This window comes from Pipra filicauda, unplaced genomic scaffold, assembly GCF_003945595.2.
Source record: "Pipra filicauda isolate LSUMZ 115617 unplaced genomic scaffold, ASM394559v2 scaffold116_size3395265_pilon, whole genome shotgun sequence".
NCBI lineage: Eukaryota > Metazoa > Chordata > Aves > Passeriformes > Pipridae > Pipra > Pipra filicauda.
The window spans coordinates 1,610,716-1,623,223 of record NW_024103618.1 but is presented as its reverse complement, the minus strand read 5'-3'; the positions used below and the strand labels follow the sequence as shown (position 1 = coordinate 1,623,223).

Sequence of the window (12,508 nt, the reverse complement as noted above, 5' to 3'; positions counted from 1 at the left end):
CTTAAATAGTTGACATATCATTCCAGTAATCTGAGTTTGATCTAGAATCTGCTTGAATTAAGTGGTCTTTGAAAAAAACCTAGTGGGCTTTGCTCTACAAAATGCTTATTTACTTCTTCAAAGTGCTGTACTTGATAGCTGCAATCAGTTACAGCATCTAAAGCTTGTGCTGAAATTCAAGCCTGTGAAGCTAGTTGTGACTCCACCAGAATGCTTATATACTTAACTACTGATTATAAGAGCCATTGCTCACATATTTAAAGCTGAGTACTTGCATGTTTGTTGTTTTTCTTTTATACACTCTCTAGAGAGATGGATTCAACCTGAAGCATTTCCCCATCTTCCCTAAGGTATGTATTAAAAAAAATATTATGTGACATGGAATAAATATAAAATTGGGTGAAACTGGAGGAAAAAGTTCCAAATCAAATACAGGTAATTATTTGATAACTCAGTACATGGAGTTTATGAATAGTTGCTCCCTACAGAGCTGCATGTTTCTGCCATATTTGCTCTACATTGGGAGTAAGAGTGGGGAGGTTTGCTGTGTGTGCCACTGAAGGGATTTCAGTTCGTGCATCCTCACCTTTCATCCCAAGAGAGGAAAGCACCTCTTTTTGGGACGGACAGCCAGTGGATTCACCCTGGCTGTTTCTGAAGCTATTTGTGCTAAAGGAAGACAGCAAGGCTGTCTCTGAGTTACACCTGGGACTTACTTGGCCCTGGCAGCCTAAGAAGACCTTCACTTTCTTCCTTGGTCTTGATGTTTTCAGTCTTCCTTTTCCATTTGTGCTATTTATTAACTACCAATTTGCCACTTAAATTTATCGAGCCTGCCAGCTCCATTTTGTGCTTGATGCTGAATAAAACCTCCATGTTTTGGAAGCAGTATTTTTGGTCTACCCATAGAAGCCCATAAGCAGCTGCAGGTTTTCTAACTTACCTGCAGTAATAAAGGTCTACATAAATGATGCCCCATAAATTTTAAGTGTTGTACTCACTTTTGTATTAAATTTCTCAGTTTCAGCTGTGTGCTTTCAGTTATAAATTACTACGATGATCTCAGTCTCAGGTATTCTTCATGAAATGATGTTAAAGAAATTATAAAACTCTGCATTAATTGATATGTTACATTCTGTATAATAAATGTGTGAGTAAAGTAGTAACAAGATTGTATTTCACTGTTTAGACAGCATTATACGGATGTGGCAAAAAGGTTACAAATTCAGCTGCTCCAGAGTGAGGAGGTGCCTGAACTGCAGTTGTCTCTTGGATTTCCAGCCCTGGTGTTAAGCAGTTGAGCAGCCTCTAGGGTCGAATACAGAGCAACATGGTACATAGTTTCCCACCAATGCCCAACTAAATACCAGAGGAGTAAAACAATGATGAAATGAGCTTCATGCGGCAAATGGACTAAATGTGCTGGTCTCCCACTGATTTATCATCTTTATCATTCTGTAGCCCTCTGTCTTTTTCCATCTTTGTACATTATTTAGGAGAATAAGAAACTTCAGGCTTGGCATGAAGAATCTTGGGAGGAACTGGAGGAGGCAGGTTTAGGGAGAAGTGTTTGTTTCTGGAGAGGATTGTGCAACTAAGCTGGTGGGGAGTACAAATGTGGGTTTCAGCATCTAAGCTGGAGAAAAGTCTGTGTGGATCAGAAAAACATTTTTGAAATGCAGGAGGTCCAGTGGTGAAGCACAGCTTTGTGCTGCTACTGCCATCTTGCCTGCTGCTAGCAAGTTAGATGGTTTCAGTGGACACCCAGCCTGGGGAGGAGATAATAATTAAAAAAAATTATCAAAAAGTACATTTTTCTTGAACTAGCATAATGCAGTTGTTTTAGACTAACTTAGGAGTGACTTGCTTACAGTTCCCTTATTCTTGCTATTTTTTTGTTTGGTGGCTGAATATAACTACACATCGCTTTGTGTCTGAAAAACAAAGCGAGCAAATACAATTTCTGCAGGATTCTCCTATTCTGTTCCACATCTTTTCCTCTAAACTAGAGCATGTAGCTGTTCTTCAGTTAGATTTGCTCACTCATTCACTGAAAATGAGTGATGCTGAGAGCATCTCATTCCCTGGTGTTTCTTTGTGGTTCTTGCATGGAGCTGTGAGGCAGAATACACCTGTACTGCCTTCTTGTGCTTTCAGCAGTATTTAGACAAGCAAATACCTCAGCTTCTGTGTGAAAAGTAAGTTATATCTTGGTATGCCAATGCTTGCTTGAGTGCTGTTGTGCTTCATGCAGTAAATTGCAGACCATAGCTGTATTGAGGTGATTTTTTTTTTCTCAAAATGTATTATATAAACCACTTTGCAATCTCTATCAATCTCTATCAAATTAACTGCAATGTGTGGGAAGTGACCTGTGTAAAATTATCCAGTCTTACAGATGGTAAGAACAATCCTGAAAATGCATTTCAGCTTATGGCAATATATTGATGGTGCTGCAGCTGTTGGGCAAATACAGACATTGTCTGTTTTTACTTTACAAATGTGCAGACTGGAGGAGTCCTTGCTCAAATGTGAGAAAGTGTAAGTGCACATTGGTATTTTTTTCCCTCTGGTAACTGCCAAGAGTAAGGAGTAGCTCCTCCTACAGCTACAGCTGTAGCTCTTTCTCCTACAGCTACAGCCTGGTTAACAAATGCATCTGTATTTTGGCCATACATGCTGTCTTCTGAGTGCTGGTGCCAACTGCTTTCTCCCAGTTTTGGTACTGGTCATTGCTCACTCTTTTACAAGACGGGCCTTAAAGAAGTTCTGGGGAACTAAAGACCTGTTAGCCTGACTTTAATGCCAGGGAAGGTCATGGAGCAGATCATCTTGCGTGTCATAACGTGTGCAGGACAACCATGAGATCAGGCCCAGTCATGTAGTTTTATGAAAGGCATATCTTTACCTCCTTCTATGACAAGGTAACTCATGTAGTGGATGAGGGAAAGGCTGCAGGTGTTGTCTTCTTGGACATTATTAAAAGCCTTTGACACTCCCTCTAACACTATTCTCCTGGAGAAACTGTCTGCTCATGGCTTGGACAGGTGCACTGTTCACTGGGTAAATAACTGTCTGTATGGCCAGGCCCAGAGAGTGGTGGTGAATGGAGTTACATCCAATTGGCAGCTGACCATGAGTGGTGTTTCCCAGGGTTCAATACTGGGGCCAGTCCTGCTTAAGATCTTTACTGATGATCTGGATGAGGGGATCGAGTGCACCCTCGGTCAGTTTGCAGATGACACCAAGTTGGGCAGGAATGCTGAACTGCTGAAGGGCAGAACTGCAGAGGGATCTGGACAAGTTGGATTGATGGGCTGAGGCCAACTGGATGAGGTACAACAGTGCCAAGCGTTGGGTCCTGCACTTGGGCCACAACAACCCCAGGTAGCACTACAGGCTGGGGGAAGAGTGGCTGGAGAGCTGTCCACCAGAAAAGGACCTGGGGTGCTGGCTGACATCTGGCTGGGTACAAGCCAGCAGTGTGCCTGGGGTCCAAGAAGGCCAATGGCATCCTGGACTGTATCAGAAATAGTGTGGCCAGGGGGACTAGGGCAGCAATTGTCCCCCACTACTCGGCACTGATGAGGCCATACCTTGAATCCTGCATCCAGTTCTGGGCCCCTCACTATAGGAAAGGCATTGAGGTGCTGGAGTGTGTCCAATGAAGCTGGTGAAGGGTCTGGAGCACCAGTCTTATGAGGAGCAGCTGAGGGAGCTGGGGTTGTTTAGCCTGGGGAAAAGGAGGCTCAAGGTGGGACCTTATTGCCCTCTACAACTACCTGAGAGGAGGTTGTAGCCAGGTGTGGGGAGTTGATCTCTAGTAACAAATGATGGGATAAGAGGAAAGGACCTCAAGCTGTCTCAGAGGTATTTTAGATTGGATATTAGGAAGATTTTCTTCACTGAAAGGGTGATGGTCAGTCATTGGAACAGTCTGCCCAGGGAAATGGTGGAGCCACCATCCCGGGAGGTATTTAAAAGACATATAGATGTGGCATTTAGGGACATGGTTTAGTGCTAGACTTGTCAATATCAGGCTAATGGTTGGACTTGATGATCTCGAAGATCACTTCCACCCTAAAAAATTCTATGATTCTGTGATCATCTTACACCAGCTATGTTATGGCCAGGGACTGGGTTACAGACTAGGAAGAGGAGATGACAACAGGATTCACAGAGTGACACAGACAATTCAGTCTGCAAGCAGCTGGAGGGACAAAGACAATCCTTCTGCCTCAGTTGAAGAAATGCTCCTGGCAGTGCATTGCCTGTGATAAGGGGTCGTGCTGATTGCCCAACAGGCAGATATGCTTGTTGAAAGGCCTGCTGGAAGAAAGTTTGCAGCAGATAAAGTGTGACCTGTGACAGGCTGAACAGGCGCCCACAGTGTGCATGTGAATGCCCCCACTAATCCCTACCCCTTCCTAATGGCTATACACTGAGAATGTCTTCATTGACTGTGAATCCTGAAAACTGACCCTCTGAGACTGAAATGTTCTGAGAGGTGGAAGAAATGGTGAATAACCGATTGACTTATTTTTGCAATTCTTGTATATCTTTAGGTTTTAAAAACATGAAGGAAGTCCCAAATTGGTTGAGTCTTAAAATGCTCACTGCTAAATCTTTTGCCATTGATACATGGAAGAAATATTTTTTAGCATTTTCAAAACTATCATCTAATAAAATAACTCTTTATAGTTTGTTCTGTATTTTTATGAAGTGAAACAAGTGTAGCTTTTCATTTCAGTTAGATGACTTTTTTTATCATTTAGAATAAACTGCAGTATTTTTTTTGGCTGGAGCTGTTTAATAACACAAGTAGGACAATCTATTGAGTACCAGTGTAAGTGGGTTACTTGTTGACATGATGGGTTGTCCTCAAAAGGACTCAAAAACTGACTCTTTAAGAAAATTCCTGAAGGTGTTTAGAGGAAAACCAAAACTCCATAGCCCCAAATTATGGCAATGAAAAAGCAACCCACAAACTATTAAGATTCCCTGTAATAAAAGATGTAAACACGGGTCTAGCTAATTTCTTTAGTAACATTCATAGCTATATCACCAAAATAGATGCAGTCAAGAAGGGAAGTTCCCACTAAAATTCGCTTTTAAGATTATATTTAAAACCTAAACATTTAGCAATTAAATATAGCTTTTTTGTATTCCACCTCTATGATATGCTAGATGGGCTTCCATGGATATTGCATGAATAAGTGGTTGGTAAATCCAATGTATCATCAGTCGATTCGCATTTGTGAATTGGTTGGAGGTAGGTGGATTCATTTGCCAGTGTTCGCATCACAGAAGATTTTACTTGTGTAAGAAGTGGTGAAATAAGTCCTTACATTGAAGGCAAAGATCATTCTTCCCCTTGTCCTCTTGCAGTTGCAGCAGTGTCTAGCAAAGTTGCATCCTCTGCTGTAGCAGTTTAAAGATGGTGGTCTCACTGAAACCAGAAGTTTTCAATGCTCCAAGCCAGAGCTTCACATCTTGTCATGATATGCTCATTCTCCCTGCCTTGAAATAAAGACTTGCTCTAATGGAATCATCTTGGTGTCTGAATATCACAAGGGAGAGAAATCTGTGTAAAGGTATTATTGAAGGTATGTTATGCTTCTTAACAACTAATACTTTTCAAGGATATGCTTCTTCCAGCACACCAGATGAAATTTTGCTGTTTATTTCGAGGCAATGTCATGATAAAAGAACAGATGTCTCCAAAGCAACAAGATGTCATTGTTCTGCTAGTGAAAATCTGAGAAGAATTAAGAGGTGTCATAAAATACTAGGAAAGGATGATTTAAATCAGAGCTTCCGTTCTTGACATCATGACATAAGAATTTGAACATAGAATTCAGTACAATAAATTATTAATGTTTTCTTAAATATCTCAAAGACAGATTACATGTCTAGCATCTTACTTGGAAAAGGGTGAGAAACGAGAAGCAAGAGAAGCAAAAGAAGCAACAGCATGTGTTGGTTTGAGAATCTAGAGATTCGGGAGAGACTTCTAGAGGATCTTGCCTGAATAGGCAATAAAAGTAATGGGAGACACTGCTAATGCCAAAAGGGTTAGAGCTAATGGGATCCAATCACTTACTAAAAATGGGGGGAAAAATTAGGTATAAATAAATAAAATAGTATTCAGTATTTTACCAGCTGTACTGGGACCAGGCTAGAACTGTCTCATACACCATCCTCACAGTGCTGCAGGTTTGCACATTGACTCAAAGAGAATTTTTTTTTTTTCTCTTAGGAAGCAGGTGTCTACACCACAGAAAATGATAATAGCTGCTGGTGGGAGTACTTGACAGAAACTGAAGAATCACACACTTCAGGTACATAATAATTAACAGTGACACTCAACTTCCCTGACATATTTGAAATGGAATTCAGTGGAAATAATAACATGGAGTTAAACGTGTTTGTGTGTGTGGTTGCTTGGGTAAAAGGATGAAGGACTTATTTGATTAGTAAGGTTATATATGTTTCACTACTACGAACAATTAACAGAAGTAGAATTTGCAGCAAGAGACAAAACAGCAATGCACAATTTTAGAGGGCAGAAGGTTTAAGAGTATTTTGTGTCTGCACAAGTTTATAGCATATATATAATTTTTTAAACTGTGGGGACGTGGCAGCTGAAAGTTACTGAAAAAATAGTTAAAGGGGTTGTTCAGTTCATCATAGAAATAATACTACAATGGAGGCATACTGAAGTGATAATGCTTCGTTACGTGATCTAAACCCAGTACAGTGTATTATGTGCATGTTTCCGTTGTTTATTCATCTTAAGAGCCAAATGACTAACCTTGGTTTATTTTTCCTCAACTCTGTTGAGACTGAACATTGCATCAATGACAAACTGCTGTGTACATGGATGCAAACAAAGCAGGTTATTTAGAGCTGCTATGATTGTTCCAATTTCTTTTTAAAGAAGCCAGTATAATTTCATATCTGAGCCTGAACAGAAACATTAACTCAACCAAAAATAGAAAAGTTGTTTGGGGAATAGGAGGCATGAGGGAAAGGAAGCATTTAAATCATCCTTGAGGGATGGGTTAAAACCCTGTCTAATCTGTTGGGAACTCAGACCCTGGTCTGTAGTGTAATCGGTGTTGTCTTTCTTGTTCAAGTCATGTCTGGCCAACGATCTGTCTTCAGCAAGGAAAATGAAACTCACACATCACAACCTATGAGAAGTTTGGTGATACTGTCCTCCCTCTCCCTACTGCACAGAAACTAAGTGCAAGTTAATATGCTACACGGTTTCTTTTCTACTTGTGAGACTAAGATCGGAGTTGTGCTCAAATTTCTAACGGGCAATGCTGAATTTTACCTAAAAACATTTTCTGTAGTGTTTTCTCATGTTTTATTTCTTATGAGGCATATGTGTCATCTAGCAAATGAAAAAATTGATGTTCGTATGATCTAAAGGTAACTATAGGCTCACAGAAGCATATTTATTACCATGAGGAAAGTGACCACTAATGCAAGTTTAAAGCAATAAGTCATATGAAAATAGTTTTAATGTTTCCTAACATCATTTTTTCTCCTGCTCATTTGCTAATTTTGTCTTTGATCAGATCCCTCTTGTGGGATGGGGACACTATATGTGTGGTAACTACAGGCCAAAGTCTACTCACCAGATGCATCTAAAGAGCTGCCTTGTCCCCGGAGAAAACATGGCACACCAACTCAACCTGTGAAAAAGACCTGACAGCTCAGCACTTTTTTTATGCATGTGGTTGGTGACGACAATGCCATCAGCAGATATGGGCACACCGAGCAATACTTGGCCCTGCTGCATCCTGAGACCGTGCTGCCTTCTCTGGGGTGAGAAGGTGGAGAAGCCCAGAAACCTGGGTGAGAAGGTGGGGAAGCCCAGAAATCTGGGAGACTCAGAGTTGCTCCTGTGGCAGTGTATGTTAAGGGCATGAGGCAGGGGTAAGGGAGGAGAAGGGAATTGCACAGTACCGAACTGCAAGTGTGTGGGTAGGTTACCCTTTATATTAGTGTGGGGTTTTTTGCCTTTTTTGTTTTGGTTTTTCTGTTTGGTTTTCCTACCACAAGAAGTGATAGATATTGGCTGGGGTATTAACGTGCAGAACTGCAGCTGTTGCAGGGTTGCAGAACTGTTGCTTAACTATTCAAATGTGAATGGTTATTCGATCATATGAACTAGCAACCTTGTTATGTGAAGCTGACCATCTTTGCTGCTGCACTGGAGGTTTGCCTGATCACCTCTGAGAGGACGAGCATGGGCAAGGTCACAGCTTCTTGGCCATGCTGCTGCTTTGTGGATGAAACACATGAGAGGACTTGCAGCAGGTTCACCAGATGTGTCACAGCCTCTTTTGCTATTTCTGCAGAAGACCGTTATTGATATGCAATGTACAGCATGTGTGTGGAAGCATATGCATGGCATACATTTCAAGGTGTAGTTTATATTGTATATACAACTGCCTGTGAGGGAGTGCTTGCCTCTAATGCACATTCTTGCCACTTTGCAAATTCTAGAATCTAAATAAATTTACTTCCTGGCCTTAAAGGAAAAAAAAGAAAAAAAGGAGAAATATTTTGAAAAGTTACCAGACCAAAAATTCCTCTCATGGTAACTGTCCTGCAGGAGTCAATTTGATTGAAAGGAACTGTAGGAGGTCTGAAGGCAATGGGAAAGATGTATTTTTCAAATGCTCTGTTTAGCAGATGTTAATGACAGTCTTCAGTTGAACAACTAATTCCTCATGGGTCCCTTGTTTTCTTTTTCACAACTGAAATAGCAGTTTTTCTGTACCAGAACAGATCTAGTTGTATTAAACTGTGTGGTTCTTGATAGCAACTGATACACTGCCTGGGAATCTGATAGGTTCAAAAGCAAACTCATGATTAGCCAAAATAATAATTTTTAAATAATTTCTTGTTTCTTGAGAAGCTTGAATTGATAGATTGGAAGGCTTCCTCTGCATGGGTAGTGCTGTGTTTTAAAAGGTTATGTTTTTATAGGCTAAAAGGTAATTTCAAATTTCTATTTTCAGTAAGCTCTAAGTTATACTTTCCCAAATATTGTTTTCATTTTGAACTGCTGCAGTAGTTTGGGTTTTTTTTCTAATTCTATCTTAGGTACATTTTTGAGGTATTTCAACTAAGTTTTATGCTTTATAACTTTTTTTCTGATTAACTGAACTATGCTTTCAGGTTTATATTCTCCAGACATTATTTTTATTGTCGAATGACAAGAGTGATCAAAGGTTCTTTCAGACAGACAATGTTATTTCCAAGCAAAGCTACCTTAACTTCAAAAATAATGCAATAAAGCCCTACTCAGGCTCTGCAAAATTCTCAACATAACAAATAGCTTGGCATAGTTTTAATTTCACATCTGTGTACCTTATAATCAGACTGTGCCTGTTCAAACTTCAGAATATATTTTTATCTACAGGGGTGAATATGGTTGCACTGTATGAAGAAGCAGTTGTGGTGTGAAGAGGCAGTTATAAACCAAGGAAGATTAAAGAAAACCTATACTCAGACATATAGACAATATTTAAATAATTAACTCAAACTTACAAATATCTTCTTTTTATTCCCTACCAAATGTTGGTCAGATTTCTTCAGATGACTCCAAATTTTAATTTCACATTGTCCTAAAGAGCTGTTGGAGAAATTTTAGAAGGAAGTAAGTGATGGTCTAAACTGTGATTGATTACCAAGTGATAACCATAATAAAGAACTCTTTTAGTAGTTTAAATACACTCAGAAGAGCTGAAAAAAAAAGGAGGCATTAGACTTTGTTAGTTATGGATATAGTTATTAAAGATAGTGTTGATGCTCTGTGGAAAATTCTTGGGTGTGATGTGGTCATCTAGATGAAGTATGTGCTGACTCATACAGCTGCACTGAGAAACTGGGAAAAAGGAGAGGAAAGTGACATTGGTACTACCTGCACTTCTGCCAGGACAGTAACGTAGCTGATTAAAAAACCCAACGTACCGTAGGCCATAAAGGACTGTCCCATCTGGATGGAGTCGAATCATTCGGTTTTTCACTGTCACCCCATGGACAAATGATTTCTTGTCATTCTGGAAATATGTGTCCGGCACCCAGAGCTGGTCAGCCACTCTGTTGTCCAGAGTTAGGTTCAAAGGTATTCCAGAATAGGAGAGCCTTTTATCCCTCCAGGACTGCTGAAAGTACATGGTCAGGGTGTAGTCCTATGGAAGAAACAAGAAGGGCTCTTTGTATTTTCATACCGATTAACTTACCAGAAGTTTACTTTTAGATAAGTCTCAGTAACTGAGTTTCAGTAGCAACAGAAAATCTAGGGATCATTAAGGTGTTGTTGTCATTAGCCGTGATCATAAGCCTTGGCTTGTTCAAACCTCATACCACTCACCAGTGGCAGTGACTACCACAGGCTTTCAAAACCTTTTAAGTCAGAGGGAATACGTTTGCTTTTCCAGTCTGTGGATCAAACTTGGGTTTTGATTTTTTTAAACATTTTTTTTAATGTGAAAAGAACAGGGTTTAGGTGACCTCAGCCAAATAGCATTGCATAGCACTGAGGACATTCTTTTGATATTCACTCCCCTTATCCTGATTGTCCCCACAATCCAGAATGGCCAGCAGTCCTTAGACTTCCTCAGAAACAGCAAATATGACCTTAGAACATAATGGATAACTTCCCATTCCCCATCTGCTAGAGCTGCCAGATGCAATGACTTTAGATAGCCAGGCACACCTTGCCTCAGCCTGAGGAATGCAGTCCTTTCTGTCCTTGACAATTGGATTTTACTGCATAGAAAATCAACACCTTTTCTTGACTATCATGTTGTAACTTAGGTGAAATACCGTTTATGCAGCCTTTCAGCTTTCCCTTCATCAGAAAAGAAATTGTTCTAAAAGGCTTCTAGTCTGATTTACGCTGTCTTATCTGTTTTTCTGGGAATTCGGTCATTTTAAAGGTAGTCAATTTTTAAAGTGGTAAAGCTCATGTACTTTGTAGCTGATGGAGTTCTTAGAAGATGACTAAAACAGCAGTATGTGGACTATTAGTATTCTCTTCCTCATCTCTTCCCCCAACCCTGTTTTCAAGTGACAGGTCACACTTACATATTTTTTTAAGGTAGAAGTGCATCAAAATCATAGCTATTATTGAAAAAATTGGTCAGGGGTAAGACTTTTTTTTTTTATGTGATAGAAAACCTTACCTCTGTCGTTCTCACAAATCCTGGCGTGGACTCTAATTTTTGAAGAAACAGCATAAAAACTGTCTGATACAATTTGCTCTCTTCATCTTTAATGGTTTCTTAAGACTGTATCGTTGCCATGAAATCAAAGCAGAGTTGTTAACTTTCAAAAAACCTTTCTACCTGAAATGTTGCATCTAACAGAGCTATGGGCTTATCAGTAAAAGTTAGTAATAAAAATGCTGTTCTTCCTTGTCCTTGGTCTGTAGTAATTTTTTGTATGGATGAAATATCAGTGGTTATATAAGATAGGACAATTACATCCATTGCGAGCACAGATCCCAGATTTGCAAGGACTTCATAGATATGCCCTTTTCCAGGCCTGCAAGACAATTGCTACCTGCAACAAAGACAAGAGGTTATATGCTGAAGGAATAAGTTTTTTTTTTCCCGGCCCAGGCCCTAGGAGGAGGTCAGGACATCTTCTTTGCTTTCTAGACCATGCTGGTCAAGCCTGGAACTACAAAGAAATGCAGTGGAGTATATGCTGTGCGTTGCTGAGTGGGTGATTTATAATTTAAATAGTGGTACAGAGAAACATGGATACCAAGGAGGCAAGTTTTGAATGTACAACTTGAATAGAAGTCGGTTAGAAGCCTCACCTAAAGAGAAGTTAAATCCCTGCCCCTTGTTCCTCTTTGTACAGCAATCATTTGGGAATTGGATGAGAGAAAATGAAAATTAAAAATAAAAACCAATCTAAAAATCAAACAAGAAAAACCCAAATGAAGATGAAAAAAACCCAACATCACAAGTCTTCATTTTTCATATGTTGTATCTGTTTTATAACCTGTCCTACTTCAAGCCACTTCAGGTAGAAAAGCCTTCAGAGATGACTGATAATAGTTAACCTCAGTGCTTCACCAGGTATGCTCTACATCTTCTGCTTGATTCAGCAGAGCCTATGCAGTCCTCAGCACAGATGGTGTACAAATTCCAATTATACACAATAATCTTTTCTCCTTTTTGTTTTCCTTTGTATTTTCACTAGGTCTTAAAGCTGCTTTTGTAGAACTGTCATGCTGTCCTGGAAGAAAGCAAACAATTGAGAGGGCGTCTATGTGATGGTTCTCAAAGCTCAACCAAGACAGAAAAATAGCCAAGGTAAGCTACAAGAGATCTTAAAGGATGTGATGAAGTGAAAGAAAAAGAAATTCTGTGTCTTGGCTATGACTATTAGAAGAAAATGAGTTGCTATTTTTAGCATCATAGTCTGTGAAGAAACTTTGTTTCATCCAGCTGTGCTACATCCCAAA

At 39.8% G+C, this 12,508-nt stretch overlaps 1 protein-coding gene across 6 annotated transcripts in view; it reads right to left on the bottom strand.

The window, feature by feature from the left end:
• The window catches only part of GABRB1 (gamma-aminobutyric acid type A receptor subunit beta1), a 129,187-nt gene that overhangs the window by 57,391 nt on the left and 59,288 nt on the right, over positions 1-12,508 (bottom strand). For 5 of the 6 annotated variants that reach the window (XR_005564930.1, XR_003540096.2, XR_005564929.1 and 2 more), the window contains exons 4-5: positions 9,997-10,217; positions 7,650-7,706 (exon numbers count right to left, since the gene is read on the bottom strand). Coding sequence is in view for 3 of the 6 variants with exons in the window: in XM_027717690.2 (XP_027573491.1) it covers positions 7,650-7,706; positions 9,997-10,217 (278 nt within the window). In the remaining 3 variants the exon portion in view is untranslated. The remainder of the gene's footprint in view (positions 1-7,649; positions 7,707-9,996; positions 10,218-12,508) is intronic. The other variant, XM_027717691.2, reaches the window with a different exon arrangement.